This window comes from Loxodonta africana, chromosome 18 (assembly GCF_030014295.1).
Source record: "Loxodonta africana isolate mLoxAfr1 chromosome 18, mLoxAfr1.hap2, whole genome shotgun sequence".
NCBI lineage: Eukaryota > Metazoa > Chordata > Mammalia > Proboscidea > Elephantidae > Loxodonta > Loxodonta africana.
The window spans coordinates 70,340,318-70,360,443 of NC_087359.1; the positions used below are offsets into that span (position 1 = coordinate 70,340,318).

Consider the following 20,126-nt stretch of genomic DNA (forward strand, 5'->3'; position numbering starts at 1 on the left):
ACCAGGAATTCTCTCTAATTTGTCACTTCCTTCTACTTATTCTCTACTGGTAGCCTGCTCAGTAAGAGTCCAGTTCATTGAGTAAAGGACAAAGTCACCCGGGTCCCTCTCCTCCAGGAGAGGAGGGATTTAAGTGAGGACCAGGTCTCCCAGCTGTCCCCCCCTTCCCTTGGGTCAAACTGCGACGAGCTTTGTCAGTTGTATTGGCGAGCATCTGAACAAGTTGGCAGCTATTTTCCTAACTGAATACTAATTTCTCAGACTTTCACTTTCCTCCTTTCTTTCATCTCTGTCTTTTGGCTGAAAATGTTACAGAAACCACCTTGAGAAATTGGCACTAGATGACTCCTACACCTTTACTTCCAAGTTGCATCACAGCCTAGCCATCCCCACAGTTACCTGGGTTAGAAGAGTAGAGCTGTGACCTTGACATTTAAAAAAAAAGGGTGGGCACTTTGAAATGTGGCGTCTGGGGTCTTAAATGCTGACAAGCGGCCATCTAGGATGCATCAATTGGTCTCAACCCACCGGGAGCAAAGGAGAATGAAGAACACCAAGGTCACACGACAACAAAGAGCCCAAGAGACAGAAAGGGCCACGTGAACCAGAGACCTACATTATCCTGAGACCAGAAGAACTAGTTGGTGCCCGGCCACAATCGATGACTGCCCTGACAGGGAGCACAATAGAGAACCCCTGAGGGAGCAGGAGATCGGTGGGATGCAGACCCCAAATTCTCATAAAGGGACCATACTTAATGGTCTGGCTGTGACTAGAGGAATCCTGGCGGTCATGGTCCCCAAACCTTCTGTTGGCACAGGACGGGAACCATCCCCGAAGGCAATTCATCAGACATGAAAGGGACTGGACAGTGGGTGGGAGAGAGATGCTGATGAAGAGTGAGCTAATTATATCAGGTGGACACTTGAGACTGTGTTGGCATCTCCTGTCTGGAGGGGGAATGGGAGGATAGAGAGAGTTGGAGGCTGGCAAAGTTTTCACGAAAGTAGAGACTGGAAGGGCTGACTCATTAGGGGGAGAGCAAGGGGGAGTAAGGAGTAAGATGTATATTAACTTATATGTGACAGACTGACTTGATTTGCAAACGTTCACTTGAAGCTCAATAAAAGTTAATAATAAAAAGAAAAAAGGGTGGGGAAAGGGGAGAGAAAAGTAACAACTACTCATTAAAGAAAAATTGGAAGAGGCAGAAAAGAAAATGAAGAAGGGGAAAATAAAACTCATTGCATTATGACCCAGACACAAACAATATGAATATTTTGGTAAATGTCTTTCCTGTCAGTTCATAGGTTTGGGAGTTGTTTATATATATATTACAATTTTGTATTAAGCTTTTTCACAAAACATTTTATCATTCTTCATGTTAGTATATACTTTTTGTAAACACAATTTTTAATGGCTGGTGTTCCACTAGATCTATGTTAAACCATTACTCTTGGGCATTTTGCCATTTCTAATTTTTCACTCCTATAATAATATGTGAAGGAGCCCTGGTGGTACAATGGTTAAGTACTTGGCTGCTAGCCCAAAGGTTAGTGGTTCAAACCCACCAACCTCTCTGCTTCAGTAAAGATTTACAGCCTTAGAAACCCTAGGGGACAGTTCTATTCTGTCCTATAGGGTTGCTATGAGTCAGAATTGACTCAGCGACGGTGAGTTTTTTTTTTTTTTTTAGTTTTTATTGTGCTTTAAGTGAAAGTTTACCAATCAAGTCAATCTCTCACACAAAAACTTATATACACCTTGCTACATACTCCCAATTACTCTCCCCCTAATGAGACAGCCCACTCTCTCCCTCTGTTCTCTCTTTTTGTGTCCATTTCGCCAGCTTCTAACCCCCTCTACCCTCTCATCTCCCCTCCAGGCAGGAGATGCCAACATAGTCAGCAACAATGAGTTTGAGTTTAGTTTTTGGGTATAGTAATACTGTGATGAATATTATAAATAAAAATAACATTTTAAGATAGATTCCTATACATGGAGTCACTGAATCAAAGGGTAAAGAACATTTCTAGAGGAGAATGAAGAACACCAAACACACAAGGTAATTATGAGCCCAAAAGACAAAAAGGGCCACGTAAACCAGAGACAACATCAGCCTGACACAAGAAGAACTAGATGGCACCCGGCTACAACCGATGACTGCCTTGACAGGGAACACAACAGAGAATCCCTAAGGAGCAGGAGAGCAGGGGGGTGCAGACCTCAAATTCTTGTAAAAAGACCAGACTTAAGGGCCTGATTGAAACTAGAAGGACCCCAGAGGTTATGGTCCCCAGGCCTTCTGTTAGCCCAAGACAGGAACCATTCCCAAAGCCAACTCTTCAGACAGGGATTGGACTGGACTATGGAATAAAAAATGATACTGGTGAGGAGTGAGCTTCTTGGATCAAGTAGACATATGAGACTATGTGGGCAGCTCTTGTCTGGATGGGAGATGAGAGGGCAGAGGGGGTCAGAAGCTGGACTAACGGACACAAAAATAGAGAGTGGAGGGAAGGAGTGTGCTGTCTCATTAGGGGGAGAGCAACTAGGAGTATATAGCAAGGTGTATATAAATTTTTGTATGAGAGACTGACTTGATTAGTAAACTTTTACTTAAAGCACAATAAAAATTAAAAAAAAAAGCATTTCTAATACTTTGGGTACATAATGCCAAGTTGCTTTCCAAATGAATTGTACTTTTTAACATTCTCACTGGGAACAAGCCCTTTCCAGGACTAGGTGTTACAAATTTAGCAAGGACTTAAAAAAATTACAGACATAATTTTTTTTTTGTTATTTTTATTTGCATTTCTTAGATTTCAAGTGAAATTGGCCTTTTTTTCACATTTGCATTTTCTCTTTTTTTTTAACGACATGACGTGTATTCATATCCTTTTGTCCCTTTATGTACTGGAGTCTTAGTGTTTTTCTCATTGGTTCATCTATGTCTTTACATAGGAAAGATTTTAGATCACCGTCTCTTATTATTTTCTTGACCTGGAAACTTTCAATAAGAGATTCCTTCTTTTCTTCCAGGAATACTGGGGGAAGGACAGGTTGACTTCTCAAGTTCACTGGGCTATATTTTTTAGTGTCCTTAAGTTATTTAGTAGAGTACTACAGGATTAATTTTTTTTTTTTAGCTACCAGTTATAATTAATCTTCCACCTAACTGATTTGATATTGAAGGTTGGCTGAAAATACATGTTTACAACCACACGTGTAAATGAAATGTCTTGGGAAGATTATACCTATAGTTCCCCTCTATGATCGTCTTTCTTTTACTCTTAGAGCCAGGAGAATCTTACAGTGTTGTCCTTCAAGTCTGGAAGCCTATCTATCAGTTCATACTCAGCTTTCTCTTCACCATCCTGAACCTATCTGGTTACTAGTCTCGTCTCCCTTGTCCTCACATGCGATCGTGGGTGGGAGCGGTGACTCATCCTCACAGCCGTAACTACTTTGGCTCTTTGTCTGCTCTCCTTCTGTAGAAGCCCCTTTTCATCTCTCGAACTGCACTGACGGGACTGGCGGGTGCCACATGGACAGAGGAGCATGATGCCATTCTGGAACGCTTTGCCCAGGACCCTTCAGAGCCCATCCTCACCATCTATATCGACCCCTGTTTTGGGCTGAAGTTAGATATGGGCATGCCTGTGCAGGTGGGTACTCCACTTTCCCAGACTCAAAGGTGGTCTCCCAGGCAGCTGAGGGTTGTGTGCATTTCTGTCATCCTCAAGACTTGTTACCTCCTGTCCTCAAGGCCTGTTGAGTCCCACAGTGTGTCAGGGACTGCACTTGGCAGCACAGATACAGAGAATGATGATATAGGGTTTTGCTTTTGGTGATCTCAGTCTGGTGGGGAACAGACATATAAACAAATATTTATAATATACTGTGATGCCTGGGTAGAGCTTTGTGGGAGCAGCTAATGTAGCCCGTGGAACTCTGAAGGTTTTGTCGGGGAGGTGACATCTGAGCAGGGATAAAGGGTATGCAGAATTTCATCACGGCTGGGTAAGAACTATTCAGGTGAAAAGCATTTATATATAAAGAAAAGAGGAATAATGGGAAATGACACTGAAAATGTAAGTTGTGGTCAGCTTGTAAAGGGCCTTATATGTTATGCTAAAGAATTTTGCCTCTATCCCAGAGGGGGCTATTGAAGACTTTTATGCTTTAAATTGGTAAGTATTTCAACCATGTGGAGGATACGTTACCACTAACACAAGTTGCCATTGAGTCGATTCCAACTCATGACAAACCCCATGTGTGTCAGAGTAGACTGTGCTCCACAGGGTATTCAGTGGCTGATTTTTTGGAAGTAGATTGTCAGGGCTTTCTTCCAAGGTGCTTCTGAGTGGACTCAAACCTGCAATCTTTTGGTTAGCAACTGAGTTTCTTAACTCTTGCACCATCCAGGGAGTCTGGAGAATAAAAAAAAAAATACGTTAGAGTAAACCAAGGGTAGGGAGAGAGTTAAAAGACATCTATATAGTGAGTTGTTAACGGTAGAAGTTGGGTGGTGGGTTTTCAGGTGAATGTTGTAAAATTCTTTTCACTTCTCTGTCTGTCTGAAAAATTTTCAAATAAAATGTTGGAAAAGAAAAAAGCAAGTGCTTTGTGCTCATTGGCAGCACAAATACAGAAATTGGAATGCTAATGAAGATTTGCATGGCCCAACAGTGACAGTTTGTGAGGCATTCCACGTTAAACAAAAAAGATTTCATTTGCAAAAGAGACAAAATTTGCAAAAAATATGCAGGATTTATATGAAGGGAAACAACTTGCAGGCCATAAGAAAATATTTGAGTAAATGGTGAACCAGTTTCTGGGCAGGAATCTTAATATTATAAAGATAAGTTCCTTTAAAAAAAAAAAAAAAAGTATCATTTTAATGAAACTTGAGTCAAAGTGCCCACATGCCACAGACCCTAAATCCCTTGTGTAAAGGGTTTAAAATATATCCAGAGAAATGCCTAAAAATGGCAAAGAAAATGATGAAGAAAGAAAATAATGGAGGAGACTTGTCAATATGAAAATCTTTTATTATCCTATAGTGGTTAAGACGTGGTGGTACTGGGGAGGGATATACAGTATAAAGAACCAAATAGAAAGTACAAAACCATACATGTAAGCATTTTCTACAAAAAGTGACCTTTAAAAATCTGTGGGGAAGAATGATTATTCAATGAATAGAACTGAGAAGCATATGGAAAACAAAGTTTTTTTCCATAGGGAAAAAATCTATTCAGCATGCTGGAATACATTCTAAATAGATTACAGACTTAATTGTATCCTTCTGAGTTAAGATGGCCAGGTGAAACTTCCTCAAAGAATTATTACCCTTGAATATCTGATAAGATGAACAAAAAATAGAAAACAAAAACAATAGTAAAACAAGGAAAGAAACAATTTTTCTAATAAATTTTCTCAAAGCGAATGATCAGTGAAAGGCCTATATACACTGAACCAAGGAAACCATCCCCCAACAGTACTGGTGCACCTAGGTCTAGGTGAAGTGAGTCATATATATTGTAGAGCATCTAACAAAATCTCAGAAGAGAGAAAAGAACCCGGGTATTATAACAAAGATTTTACACTGCCTCAACGTAGTCTTACCCACCTGCCCATCCCTCATTCTTAGGCTAGAGAAAAGTGAATAAAACATAAAATACCCAAACTTTTCACTTTGGCTTTGAGGGGAAAATAAACTGGTCTCTCACAGTGGGATGTTGCGGAGTTACCCACACTACATCAGAACAAAAAAGGATGAATTCACAGAGCCGCAAAGCAAGAACAAAATGAAAAGAAATTGCATGACAACTGCAAGCATATTACCAAAAAAAAAAACCAGGCCCACTGCCGTTGTCGAGTCGATTCCGACTCATAGCAACCCTGCAGGACAGAGTAGAACTGCCCCATAGAGTTTCCAAGGAGCACCTGGTGGGTTCGAACCGTCAACCTCTTGGTTAGCAGCCGTAGTACTTAAACCACTACGCCCCCAGGGTTTCCAAGCATATTACATCAAGGGGGAAAAAAAAAAAAGGAACAAAGCATGCAAAAGAGGAAAACATAACGGAATGAACAGAAGGAAATTCCTCATAACAGCATCGTACTATAGTACAGCTTAATAAGAAGGAAATTTAATTTTTTTAAAAAGCTGAACAACGAAATGATAAGACTACAGAATGAGATGAAGGGGAGATTGCAGAGTAAAGGAAACAAAGCAGCATATTACAAAACTAGTAGATTAGAAACAGCAAGGAACTGAATAGCTATCACTGAAAATCTGATCATTGATATAGAGGACAATCTTGAGATAATCACAATGTGTGCAGAAGAAAAAAACCAAAGACATTAACACAATTAGAGAGAAGCTAATAGATACGAAAGACAGACATAGATGATTTAGTATAGAGACCCCCCTATCAAAAATAAAGAAAATAAATATAAACTTAAAAATACAAAGAATTTCCCTGAAATGAAGAAGAAACTGATTTTGGGAATTAAAAAGCAAAATTTGTTATACAATGTCTAACATCAATACACATTTTGGTTAAGCTACTGAATTAAGAAAATTAATTCTTTCAAAACATCACATGTAGCATCCCTGCCAAGAATATTTAACTTGAATCTAATAATGAGGAAACAATCAGACAAATCCAAAATTGAGGGATATTTTGGAAAGCAAGTGGCCTAGACTATTTAGGAATAGCAATGCTGTGACAGAGAGAGAGAGAGAAAGAGAGCTAGATAACTGTTCTAAATTAAAGGAAACTAAGGGGACATTTTTTTTGACTCCATGGTTATGTGTAATCTTGGATTCACTCCTTTATGAGGAAAAAAAAAAATAGCTATAAAGGACATTATTTGGGCAACTGGAAAAAATTGAATGATGGACTATAAATTATGTAAAGTATTATATTAAATTAAAATTTCTGAGTATGATAATTATAGTGTGGTTATGTTGGAGAATATCCTCCTTTGTTAGGAGACATATGCTGAAGTATTTAAGGATGTCGTATCATGATGTTGGTGTAGAATATAGAATATACCATGGACTGCCAGAAGAGAGAATAAATAAATCAGTCTTAGAGGAAATACAACCAGAATGCTCCTTAGAAGTGAGGATGGTGAGACTCCGGGTTACTTACTTTGGACGTATCATCAAGAAAGACCAATCACTTGAAAAGCACATCATGTTTCATAAAGTAGAGGGTCAGCAAAAATGAGGAAAGTCCTCACTGAGATGAATTGACACAATAGTCAGTTAATGGACTCAAACATACCAAAAATCATGAAAATGGCAGAGGACCAATGTTTCATTTTGCTACATATAAGGTCCCTATGAGTTAGAGCTTGATTCCATTATGACTCGATGGTACCTGTGATCATTAAGATTGTGTGTCAACTTGGCTGGGCCATGATTCTCAGTGATTTGGCATTTTTGATGTAGTTTGGCAGTTGTATGATGATGTGATCACTTCCATGATAAGATTTGACATAATGTGACCACTTCCATGATGGGATCTGCCATGAGTAGCCAATTAGTTGAAAGGGTGTTTTTCTTGGGAGTGTGGCCTGCATTGAATATAAGCAGACTTTCTAGCAAGGCTTGTGGGCTTTTGCTCCCTCTGGATTCTGCAGCTGGCTCCTGTTCCCCTGACCTCCAGTCCTTGGGACTTGAGCTGGCAGCTTACCTGCCATCTTGCTTGCCAATCCTGGGATTCATTGGTCATTGCAGCCTGTGAGCAAGAGCCCTGTCTGTCTGATCTTGGGTTCGACAGCCCCTGTGGCTATGTGAATCAGGAGAAGCGTCCAGCCTGACCCATGTTCCATTCTCTAGAACCATGTGAGCCATTTCCTTGATATAAATCTCTCTGTTATATATATACTTATACAGTTTACTGGTTTTGCATCTCTAGAGAAACATATCCTAAGACGGCACCTAATAACAACATGATGTCTGCAACTAACTCTGAAATGTTTTAGCCTATTGATAGATAAAAAAATTGATAGATAAAGAGAGAGTAATTAAAACAAATGTAGCAAAATATTAATAATTAGTGAATCTAGATGAGGGATATGTCATTATTCATTGTACTTTTATGGCAACTTTTCTATGGATTTGAATTTTTTCCCAAAATAAAAAATTCATTAGTCCTTTAGTCAGAAAAGGCAAATTACTTACAAGGGGAAACATCAGGCTGGTCTCATACTTCTCTGAACTCTCAGTGAAACCATACTTACAGAGTCCACTGGGAAAGGTAATGAGACCATAATTATTATTCCCAACTAAGATGTTGTTCAATTATAAAGGCAACAAATAGGCAGTCATTTCAATCTTGGAAGAACCCTACTTTAAAAACACGAAACCAAAAATAGCAGCATCAAGTGAAACCCATCAATCAAGAAACGAATCAGACTCCAAGGTACAACTGGTCTCTATTTGCTTGGAGCAACAGAGGAAGAAGGAGAGTCAGGAATAGGAAGAGAAAATGAAATGTGTGGCTAATTGCCTCTATGAACAACTGCCCCTTTGCCATGAGACCAGAAGAACTGGATGGTGCCCAGCTATCATTACTGAACATTTTGATAAAAGATTCTATCGAATTCTTTTATAAAGGGATAAAAATATAGAACAGAATTTCAAATTCTCTTGAAATCTAGACTTTCTGGAGCCATAGAGGCTGGATGAATTCCTGAAACTATTGCCCTGAGATAATCTTTAAACCTTAAACCAAAAATACCCCCTGAAGCCTTCTTAAAACCAAGCAATAGTTTGGGTTAACTAATAAAGAATGTCGGCCTTGAGCATTGTGTTCTTTTAAGATCTATATGGTATCAAATTGACAACAGCAACTCAAAAGATTAGATAGGAAATTTAGGGGGCAGTGAGTTTTTGTTAATGGGGGAGGAAAAATTTGGAAAAGAAGAGTGAGAATGGTCGCAAAGCTTGAAGAATGTAATCAGTGTCACTGAATTGTACAGGTAGAAATTGTTGAATTGGTGTATGTTCTGCTGTGTGTATTCTCAACAACAACAAACATAAAATAAACTCTATACATATATATATATATATATATAAAAAAAATGAATCAGACACAGGGAAACTAGGTCACGAAAGCAGGAATTGGTGCTGCCTATTTCTTCGGCCTTTGATGTCTGTGCCATTTACAGAATTTCCAACAGCGCCATGTTGGGGGAGAACATCCGGAAGTTCACCACATCTGTGGTCTGTAGGAGTTACTGTGAGGAGGGCCCAGGGAAGAATTTGCCATTTTCAGTGGAAAATAAGTGGCGGCTACTAATTATGATGACATTGTACTTTGGGTCTGGATTTGCTGCACCTTTCGTTATAGTAAGACAACAACTGCTTAAGGAATAAGGATCTTTAAGTTCATCTGTGAAACAGATAAGAAGAGCTTTTTAAGAAGGCCAGCCTCTGAGAAATGGATCCAACTCTGTTGAACTCATATAGCGTGCTAGATATCTTCCTAAATAAACTTATTACGTGTCCAAGAAAATAATTAAAAAAGAAGAAGAAATGAATCAAATGACCATCTCAGGAATAGAGAATCTATGATCATTCAACTCATTTAAATAAACCGCCATAGGAATTATAATTATGCTATAGAATGTGAATATTACAAACCTGGGCAATATAAAAACATTATAACAGAAATTAGGCAGTGGCGGGGAAATGAGAAACGAGTATGAGGACATCAGTGCTCTTGTCTTTCGATATCTAATCTTTCAATAGAAGTTAAAATTGAAATGTAGTGATAAAACTAACCCCTTATTTCTTTATTTTTAATAATTTCTCTTTTTTATAACCTTAGTGATCTTTACTCTCGTGGGTGAAGAAACATTTATTTGAAACTCCACAACTCCTTTATACTCATTGTAATTTTTTAAAATTCTATTAACTTCAAGTAAAATTAAATTTAATAGTTTTAATTAAAATAACACAGTCCTATTTTAAAAGGACTATTTAAATATATGTATATATTTACAGAAAGATGTCTGGAATAATGTTTTCTCTAGTGTTAAGGACAATAATTTCTGGGTGGTGGGATATTTTTACTTCCCTCTTTATACTTTTCTGCAGTGTTTCAAGGATTTACAGTAACATGTATCATTTTAACAAAAATAATAGTTGTTAGTATTTTAAAAAAATGGACACAAAATGCCAAAATTTAATTCTGGATAGTGGGAAGATGGATGATTACTCACTTCTTATTTGTGCTTTATTTTCAGTTTTTTAAATTAAATAAATTGTAAACAGTAGTTACAAAAGTACTAACAAAAAAATAGGTGAATATGATTTTAGGTTGGGAATGGCCTTTCCAAGCATGTAGGAGTCAGAAACCTTAAATTTAAAAAGTCTGGGATTTAACTACATGAAAGTTACACATTTATGAATGTAAACAACAACAAAAATTCACAAGTAAATGAAAATCAGGGAAAAGGTGTAAGTATATATGTATATATATTTTATATATATATATAGTAGTAAGTTGTATATACTTACACCTTTTCCCTGATTTTCATAAGTATATACAACTTAAGGATTTCATTTTACTTGGATCCACAATCAGCCATGGAAGCAGCAGTCAAGAAATCAAAAGACACATTGCATTGGGTAAATCTGCTACAAAGGACTTCTCAAAAGTGTTGAAGAGCAAAGATGTCACCCTGAAGACTAAGGTGCGCCTGACCCGAGCCACGGTATTTTCAATCACATCAGAAGCATGTGAAAACTGGACAATGAATAAGGAAGACTGAAGAAGAGTTGACGCCTTTGAATTGTGGTGTTGGCGAAGAATATTGAATATTCCATGGACTGCCAAAAGAACGAACAAATCTGTCTTGGAAGAACTGCAGCCAGAATGCTCCTTAGAGGCAAGGATGGCGAGACTGCGTCTTACATACTTTAGACATGTCTTCAGGAGGGATCAGTCCCTGGAGAAGAATATCGTTCTTGGCAGAGTACAGGGTCAGCGGAAAAGAGGAAGACCCTCAATGAGGTGGATTGACACAGTGGCTGCAACAGTGAGCTGAAGCATAACAACGATTGTAAGGATGGCGCAGGATCGGGCAGTGTTTCGTTCTGTTGTGCATAGGGTCGCTATGAGTTGGAACCGACTCGGCGGCACCTAACAACAACAATATGCAACCTAAATGGGAAACTCTGGACAATTCTGTCTTACTTTCAGTCCTTCTCCTTTCTGCTTTCCCCATAACTGAAGTGCTTCATCCACTCCATCATTTTCATTCCATCCATCATCCATCCAACATTTATTGAGCATCTGTTATATGCCAGGCACTGTGCTAGGCTCTGTAGCCAAGTTGGACAAAATAAACAATCCCTACCCTCAAGGCATGCTCCCTACATTTCCTCCCCCCATCTCTGCATATGGAATCTATTTTGTCCCTGAAAAGGACAGGAAGAGCCTCATGGCACTTACTTTTGCAGAATGATCAGAATATGCTAAGGGAATATGACAAAGATCTCAGCTCCCACCTGAGCCAGTCTTTCCTGCTTAGAGTCTCAGATTTGTTTGGGTCTCATAACTGGGCCTGGAGACTGAACTGATCTACTGTCTTTTGTGCAGACCCAGAACCAGATTGTCTACTTCATCCGCCATGCACCAGTTCCCATCACTCCAGAGAATTTTCAGACAACCGTACAGTTTGGGACAGTGCGGGGTGCCTACATCCCAGCCCTGCTCCGGCTGCTCAGTGGGGTCTTCGCCCCTCAGATCTTTACAAACACCACCTGGCCTGAGAGCATTCGAAACCATTTTGCTTCTCATCTGCACCGGTTCTTGGCCAGTCTGACAGGTGAGCAGCAAGGCTTGAGTGCCTGGTTTCCCCTCCAACCCTGCGCCCGCAGTAGTGGGGCAGGTGGGAGATTCCTTCTCGGTGCCTGCATCGCCCAGCCTGGGTAGGTCCTCAGTGTGTTTGCTGACTGAGCGGATCAAGGTGCCGAATCCGCTTTTGAATGCAGATACAGCTTTCTGCTGGTAGAACTGATCAGCCAGACCTGTTCAAGGTGGAAATTTCTGAGTACATGTGGAGTAAGGGGAAGTGTAGGTGGCGTGGGGGCCCTAGACGGGTTTGCATGTATCATAGTAGAGAGCGTTGAGGGCACGGTATGGATCTTTGAGCTTATTCTATGACGAACAATCTCTTGTTCTACTGTCATGAGGTTTCTCTCTTGCCTTCTGAGTTTTTCCTCTTGACAACAAAAAAGAATCCAAATCATAGCTTCTCCTGCCTGCCCTCCTGGAGTGCATATACTTCCTGGGCCCCGATCATCAACCACGATTGGAACTGGGGTGGCAAAAACTCATCCCCCTTCTGTGAACTTCCACGGACCTTTCCTTTCCTTAGATACTAGGTATAAACTGGAGGGGCACACTGTTCTTTACATCCCTGCGGAGGCCATGAACATGAAGCCCGAGGTGGTGGTGAAGGACAAGGAGTTGGTGCAGCGACTGGAGAGTGAGTGGCTGGCATTGCCAACATCTAGTGGGATGTTGAGAGGAAAGGGGCAGCCTGGAGGCTGAGAAGGGAGTTGGGTTAGAAGGGCCGTGTAGGGGGAGGGAAGGACAGATGGGGAGCAATGTAAAGACTTGCAAGAGGTTTTACACTCTCGCCTGCAGCCTCCATGATCCACTGGACCCGGCAGATAAAGGAGGTGCTCAGCGCCCAGGAGACAGTGGAGACAGGAGAAAGTTTAGGCCCTCTGGAGGAGATTGAGTTCTGGCGCAATCGATGTATGGACCTGTCTGGCATCAGTAAACAGCTGGTGAAGCAAGGAGTGAAACATATTGAGAACATTCTGCACCTTGCCAAGTCATCCTACTTGGCGCCCTTTATGAAGCTGGCCCAGCAAATCCAGGTTTGTGAGTAGATCACCAGATGGAGGCTTAGCAGAAAGTGGGCAATGGTTGGGACAATGTAGGAGGCTAAGAGCTCAGTAATTAAGGACCTTGAACCACAGATAGGTGGAGAATTCTGAAAAGCTGGGTGAGAACAGGGCAGTGAAGAGGATTGGATGGAAAATCTGGGAATGAGTGGGAGTAATGCCTAGTCCTGTGACCAAGAACTGTTGAGTACCCATGTAGGGCAGAGTTGTGAATTCAGATGGAGAAAACAGAGGAATAGACACATATGGTGGATCCGGGGAGCTCCCAGTCTAATTGGGCAGATGAGACTCACATGAGAAAAGACATGAAAACACTTTCACAGAAACTAGTAAATGAACACAGGTTGGCATGTGCAAACTCTGGTCTGAGGGGTCACAGAGATCTGAAACGGTTGGAAACGGGTGGGGTGAACTGGGGAAGCTTCCTATCAGAGGTGAGTCAAGATGGGATTCAAGATGGATAAAATGTACTAGCTTTGAGCTACATCTTTCTGCTGGTTAAGTCTGCTCCTGGTTTTCCTTCCTGCCAGGATGGCTATTGTCAAGCACAGTCAAACCTGACCTTTTTGTCAATCCTAAAGGAACCTTATCAGGAATTGGCTTTCATGCGGCCTAAGGACATCTCTAGTAAGCTCCCTAAGTTGATCAGTCTCATCCGGGTCATCTGGGTCAACTCTCCCCACTACAACACTCGGGAGAGACTGACCTCCCTCTTCCGCAAGGTGCGTGTGGGCAGAGGGTGAGGCAGAGGGTTTAAGAAGGTGGCCAAGTTGACAGACCTCAGGTTTTTTGAAGAAGCTGGAATTCACTTAGAAGCCCTGCGGGCAAAAAGAGAGTGAGGCTTGCCCCTCAGGTACCTGCATTGTCAGCTTTAGCTGTGCCCTGAGGTGGTGCTGGGCTGGACTTTGTCTCCTGAGGGAAGGTGCTCAGGCAGGAAGAGGGGCTTTGAGAAGAAGAGTTGATAGAACTTGGGGAGGGAGGCAGAATGGCGGACTCCCAGGCTGAGGTGTACAGAGAGGGGAAGACCCTCTTTTTCTCATTTCCAAGGGTGGACATTGAAATGGGGAGGGGGGAGTTAGGAAGGGACTGGTGCGTTTTATTTGGGATAACAGCCAAAGAGTGGGAGAAGGGGCGGAGCTGAGAGCTCACTGGGAGGTGCAGCTGTAGAGCCCGTGCTGAGGCAGAGTAAGGGGCCACCTAGGTTGAGGAGGTAAGGGTAGACGACAGAGGTGGGTGACAGGAGTCAGAAGGAGGAGTAGGAGGCAGAGACCTGAGGTGTGTCAGGGAGATTCTGAGAAGGGACTGGGTGTAAATAAGGGTGTGGATTGAGGCTGTTGGGATGGCTTCCGTAGATGAGCAATGAGATCATCCGCTTATGCTGCCATGCCATCTCTCTGGACCGAATCTTTGAGGGCTATGTTGCCTCCAGCAAGGAGGATCTACAAGGCTGCATTTCCTGTTGTCATGCCTGGAAAGATCATTACCTGCGGGCCGTGCAGATGCATACCCAGTACGACAGGTCTTCCCTAACGTCCCAACCCTGATAGTGGCCCCTGCCATTCCTTAGAGGGGAGGCTGTCACTGACTCCTTTCACTTGAGCTCTGCTTTTTTTTCTTTTAAACCTATAGTTTATATTTTTCTAGACCTAGGAGTTTCTACATTGGGCCAAGTTCTCTCTCTGGACGGTATTCTAGCTTCTAGCCCTAGGTCTCCTTACTCTAATAACCTCTTACTGATACCAGGAATCCTTCCCGGTCTTTTCCTCCTATCTTGGCCCCAAAGTCTAAAATTCAATTATGTTTAAACCTAGAGCTTAGATGCTATGTCTCCTCTCTGGTTCTTCTCATCTTGAGTTTCTTCCCTCAGAGTTGGAGGAAACTTCTTGGGGTCTCATTTTTCTAAGGCTCTCCTGGAACGCAGGAGTCAGGGTTCTAGCTTTGCATAGGCAGCTTCATACCTAGTATGCCCACTTTTTGATTCAGTTAATTTTTCTGCTAACACAGGTTCTCCAGCCGGGGCTGGGTCCTAGACCAGACCAGCATATTTGCTCAGGTCGACGCCTTTGTGCAACGCTGCAAGGATCTTATTGAGGTGGGAAGACTGGCAGGGATGGAGAAACAAAGTCCACAGCAGACCCTCCGAGTCCCCATCCAGGAACAAGGGAGATGGGGCAAAGGCTCCTATTAAGAGACCAGAGAATGTACCCTTTTGCCACTCCTGTTCTTTTCTATTTGTGCCTGTTATTATTGCCTTCGTAGCTCATATTTCACTCAAATTCATCCCAGTAACCCCCTGCATCTGGCTGATCCTCCCCAGGTTTTAGAGATTTTAAGCTAAACCAAAGAGCTTAGGACTTTCAAGTTCAGAAGGGGAAGCAGGAGCCCTCACGCTGAGTTCTTTTTAGGTATGTGACTGTCAGTACCACTTTGCCCGCTGGGAAGATGGCAAGCAAGGTCCCCTTCCTTGCTTCTTTGGCGCTCAGGGGCCACAGATAACGCGGAACTTACTGGAGATCGAGGACATCTTTCATAAAAATCTGCACATGCTGCGAGCTGTTCGAGGGGGCATCCTGGATGTCAAGAACACGTCTTGGCATGAAGACTACAATAGGCAAGAGAATCGTGGGTCCAGCAGGGAGGGGGGCAGAAAAGGAACAGGGTGAAGTGGCAAGAGTATGTCAAGGACTCGGCCAGAATCAGGGTGGGGAGGGGCAGGGGAGAGTGAAAGAGAGGGAGGTGGCTGGCCGGATTAAGACTTCCTAAATTAGACTTTCAGGGTTTGAACCCCGATCCTGTCATGTACTAGATTTGTGACTTAGGCCAAGCGCTCTACCAGTCTGCACCTCAGTGTCCTCACCTATAAAATGAGGTTAGTAATAGAGCCCATCTCATTTGCTTGTTCTGAGGATTAAATGAACGAATGTGTGTGAAGCACTCAGTCAAGTGCCTGGCCCCTAGGAAGCCCTCAGTACATAATAACACATGATTTCTGTATGGGGATGTCCTTAGGGGCTGGTGAGGGCAGTTGCAACTTCAACATACTTCCCTAATGGCACAGGTTTCGCGCTGGAGTCAAGGACCTGGAGGTGATGACTCAGAATTTGATCACCTCAGCCTTCGAATTAGTCCGAGATGTTGAGCATGGAGTGCTTCTGCTGGACACTTTCCACAGGCTTGCAACCCGTGAGGTGCTGGCTCATTCAGCTGCTCCCTCAACCCCTGGTTCTCTTTGGCTTTCTTTCAGTTCCTCCTATTGCTTCCCATCTTACCTCTATCCGTGCTTTCTGCCACGTCCCAAGTCACCAGTGCCTCTTTTCTTCCTCTGTTGCCTTAGTTTCAAGATCGCTAAGGGGCATGACTCCCGCTGTAGAGGTGTGAAGTGTAGCTTTCCTCTAGGATGAGGAAGTGGAGGGAACTGGAGGGAGTGGGCATCCCTGGGGCATGTCTTCCACTTCTTCCACAGGCTATAAAGCGAACATATGACAAGAAAGCGGTGGACCTCTACATGTTGTTCAACAGCGAACTGGCCCTCGTGAACCGTGAGTTAAACAAGAAATGGCCATACCTGGAGCCCTACATGGCCAAGTATTCCGGACACGCTTACTGGGTTCGGATCCTTCGGCGTCGCCTCGATAGAGTCATGAATGTAAGTGGCTAGCCTTTTCCAGAATTTGTCGTCCGTGGGATGTCAGGCTTTGCAGGCTGTGCCCCGTGCTGGAAGGGATGGCAGTCCCTCCAGAGAGTTTCCCTAGAGAGTTTTAATTATCAGAGGCTAGTCGGACCAGGGGAGTGGCAGATTCCTTCTGTGAGGTAGGCCAAGGCTTTGGACCTGAGAGACGGTGAGTGTGGCGGCAGCACCTGAGTCATTGTAGGAATTCCATGTTAAGGTGAAGGAGAGGAGGAGTAGGGCCAACACCCAGGAAGTGGGGTCAATAGAAAAGTAATATAACCTCATCATCCAGAGACCCGGATGGGTGAGGTCTTTACAGGGCCTGGTCTCCCTGGAAAAACAGGTACAAAGAAACAGGAAAAAAAAAAAAGAAAATTAACTTTTGGGGAACGTAGGTCTTAAGCTATTGAGGTATGCACTAACCTGCTGTCATCTAACCGGCTCTGGAAGGGGATGAGGCGGCCTCCAGATAGCTGGAAGCCTATAAAGAACCAGCGACTAAGACTGAGGCTGATACTAGTTTTTAACACTGAATCTCTTAAATCCTTTGGCTCCTATAATTTACTTTCTTCTCCAAGCTTTTTTTTTTTTTTTTTGTCTTGAGCTGAATCTTTGTGCTTCTCTTTCTTCATTTTGACCCCCTTTCTCAGTGTGCCTTATTCTTGCCCTCTCACCTTTCTATTTGGCTTCACCTTCCCTGTATGTCATCAAATCAATCACCCTCCATAGCAACATGTTTGGGGGGTATGTGTCTCCGGGAGATGGGAGCATGGGGGAATGCATCAAGGAGGCTCTACCCATCTGCGGTTCTTTGCCCCTCAGTGCCTTTCTAATGCTCACTTCCTGCCCCATATTGGCACTGGAGAGGAGACTGTGCACACCTATCAGCAGATGGTTCAGGCCATTGATGAGATGGTTCGAAAAACCTTCCAAGAGTGGACATTGACCCTGGACAAGGACTGCATCCGGCGGCTGGATACTCCGTTGTTACGTATCAGCCAGGAGAAGGCGGGCATGCTGGATGTCAACTTTGACAAGTACAGGACCCACCCCGACTCCTTCTTTCCATACTTGTTCTATCTCTGGTGCCATTCCCTTCCCCATTTCTCCCGAGATCTTAACTCCCGTATCTTTGTCCCTCTTTCCATTCTTCTCCCTAATTCTTTCTTATGTTGTAATTTATTTGTTATCACTTCTTAATTTTCATTTTACAGCCTGTCCTTTAAAAAAACTGATTAAAAAAAAAACCTACTAACCCACTGGAGTCCCTGGGTGGGGCAAACAGTTAATGTGCTCTACTGCTAAAAGAAAGGTTGGTGGTTTGAGTCCACCCAGAGGCCCCTTGGAAGAAAGGCCTGGTGACCTGCTTCCAAAAAATCAGCCATTGAAAACTCTGTGGAGCACAATTCTACTCCAACACACAGGATGACCAAGAGTCGGACTGGACTGGTTGGTAACTGGGGGTGCGGCGGTAACCTACTAAACCAGTGGTTTAGGTGTTCTGCCACTAGATGGCTGTGAAAAAAAATGAAGGCTCAGCTAAATCCTCCAAACCCGGGACCATGGTGTGAGCCTCCTTGAGATTTGGTGGGGCTGTCGGATCCTGTCCTCTCCTACAGCTTTATGGTGACTTTTTCATATTATAACTATTTAAAATCTAATTAATTCTTTACTAGTTTATTCAACAAATATATTAAGAGTGCCTTCTGTGCTAGGAACTGAGACAGACACAGGGAATCCCTAATATGGCGCAGTCCCTGCCTCCAGGAGGCGAGCGAGGTCTGACTACTGTCTGTGAACAGGTCTGCCATTGGAGCAGCAGAAGAGAACAACAAGGAAGGAACTATGTAAGGCATCTGTTTGCAGAGATTACAGACCCTCTGGTGACAGTTTTTTCCGAATCAGAAGGAAATAGCTTTCCACTTGATTGGCTTTGGTTCCCTTTTGTCTTCAGCTATGGCCTGTAATGAGAATTGCTTCCCATGCTTCTTGTTACTCGCATTGGCTTTGAGTCATAAAAACTCCGTGTCTGTTGGGGCACGTGTAGAAGGGGCTTGGTCAGAGAAGGCCTGTTTGAAGATGTGGGGTCTCAGGGACAGAAGAGACTGAGATTGTCCAGGGTAGCGAAGGCAGCCTCACCAGGGGAGACAATTATGGCTGAGGAAGGGAGTAAAAGAAACAAGATGGAGGAGTAGTGCTGGGTGTCAGATAAGAGGGGTGAGGTGGAGGCGTTAGTGAGAGGAAAGACATGTTAGAAACCACACAGATGATGAAGCACTTGAAGAGCAGAGTGTAAAGGAGGTGAGGGTAAGAGTTTTGAGATAAGGCTTTGGCCAGTGAGATGCTGGAGTGCAGCTTTGGCAGGGCTTGTGGTTTTGTGAGGTATGGCTTGAAGGAGCCAAGCAGGACCATACAAAAACTGTTTCATGAAACCTGGCGAACACAATATTTTAAAAATAAACTTAGTAAGGTGGTATAACTGTTTTAGTTTTTTTTTTTAATACTAACCTTTTAGAAGGGGTGACATGTATACATGGTACGAAACTCAAAAGTTACGAAAGGATAGAGAATGAAAAGTAGGCCTCCTTTCTACTGCTATCCCCCAGTGGCCCAGTTTTTGTCTGAAGGAATAGTGTTAGAAGTTTCTAGAAGTACCATTCTAGTCATTCTATACACCTATAAGCATATATGGCTGTGTAAGTATTCTTTTTTTATATAAATAGTAGCACACTGTACACACCATTATATACCAAGTGTATAAATGATACACTTACTTTATCATTTTAGAAAATGTACAACACGCAGAAAGTAGAAGGGAGAAAAAAATTCCCCATAAGATAACCACTTTTAATGATTAAGAATTTCTTTTTGGAAGTCCAAATATGTGGTTTATTAATGCATATAAAGTTAAATTTACTTTTACCAATTGACATTTTAGTGAACAGTTATTTTATTATTGTGCTTCAGATGAAGGTTTAGAGAACAAATTAGTTTCTCGTGAAACAATTGATACACATGTTGTTTTGTGACATTGGTTGCCAACCCCGCGATGTGTCAACATTTCTCCCCTTCTTGACCTTAGGTTCCCCGTTACCAGCTTTTCTGTCCCCTCCTGCCTTCTCATCCTTGCCCCTGGGCTGGTGTGCCACTTTAGTCTTTAGTTTTATTTTATGGGCCTGTCTAATCTTCAGCTGAAGGGTGAACCTTGGGAGTGACTTCGGTACTGAGTTAAAAGGCGTCCAGGGGCCATACTCTCAGGGTTCCTCCAGTCTCTGTCAGACCGGTAAAACAAAACACAACACAACACAACGCAACACAACACCAAACCCATTGCCGTCAAGTTGATTTCTACTCATAGCAACCCTATAGGACAGGGCAGAACTGCCCCATGGGGTTTCCAAGGAGCACCTGGTGGATTTGAACTGCTGACCTTTTGATTAGCAGCCATAGCTCTTAGCCATTATTCCACTAGGTTTTCATCAGACTAGTAAGTCTGATCTTTTTGTGTGA

General features: G+C 42.6%; 2 protein-coding genes across 2 annotated transcripts in view; both read left to right on the forward strand.

Annotated features, from left to right (window-relative positions):
- DNAH2 (dynein axonemal heavy chain 2) overlaps positions 1 to 20,126 on the forward strand; it is a 150,015-nt gene that overhangs the window by 7,330 nt on the left and 122,559 nt on the right. The window contains exons 4-13 of the mRNA XM_064270359.1: positions 1,886 to 1,936; positions 3,498 to 3,668; positions 11,628 to 11,856; positions 12,409 to 12,519; positions 12,681 to 12,919; positions 13,477 to 13,668; positions 15,352 to 15,557; positions 16,005 to 16,134; positions 16,410 to 16,592; positions 17,439 to 17,653. Of these exons, the coding sequence (XP_064126429.1) occupies positions 1,886 to 1,936; positions 3,498 to 3,668; positions 11,628 to 11,856; positions 12,409 to 12,519; positions 12,681 to 12,919; positions 13,477 to 13,668; positions 15,352 to 15,557; positions 16,005 to 16,134; positions 16,410 to 16,592; positions 17,439 to 17,653 (1,727 nt within the window). The remainder of the gene's footprint in view (positions 1 to 1,885; positions 1,937 to 3,497; positions 3,669 to 11,627; positions 11,857 to 12,408; positions 12,520 to 12,680; positions 12,920 to 13,476; positions 13,669 to 15,351; positions 15,558 to 16,004; positions 16,135 to 16,409; positions 16,593 to 17,438; positions 17,654 to 20,126) is intronic.
- LOC111752517 (cytochrome c oxidase subunit 7C, mitochondrial-like) lies at positions 9,083 to 9,922 on the forward strand. The gene has a single exon (XM_064270404.1). It carries the CDS (start codon positions 9,206 to 9,208, stop codon positions 9,395 to 9,397), a length of 192 nt encoding a protein of 63 aa, XP_064126474.1. The 5' UTR covers positions 9,083 to 9,205; the 3' UTR covers positions 9,398 to 9,922.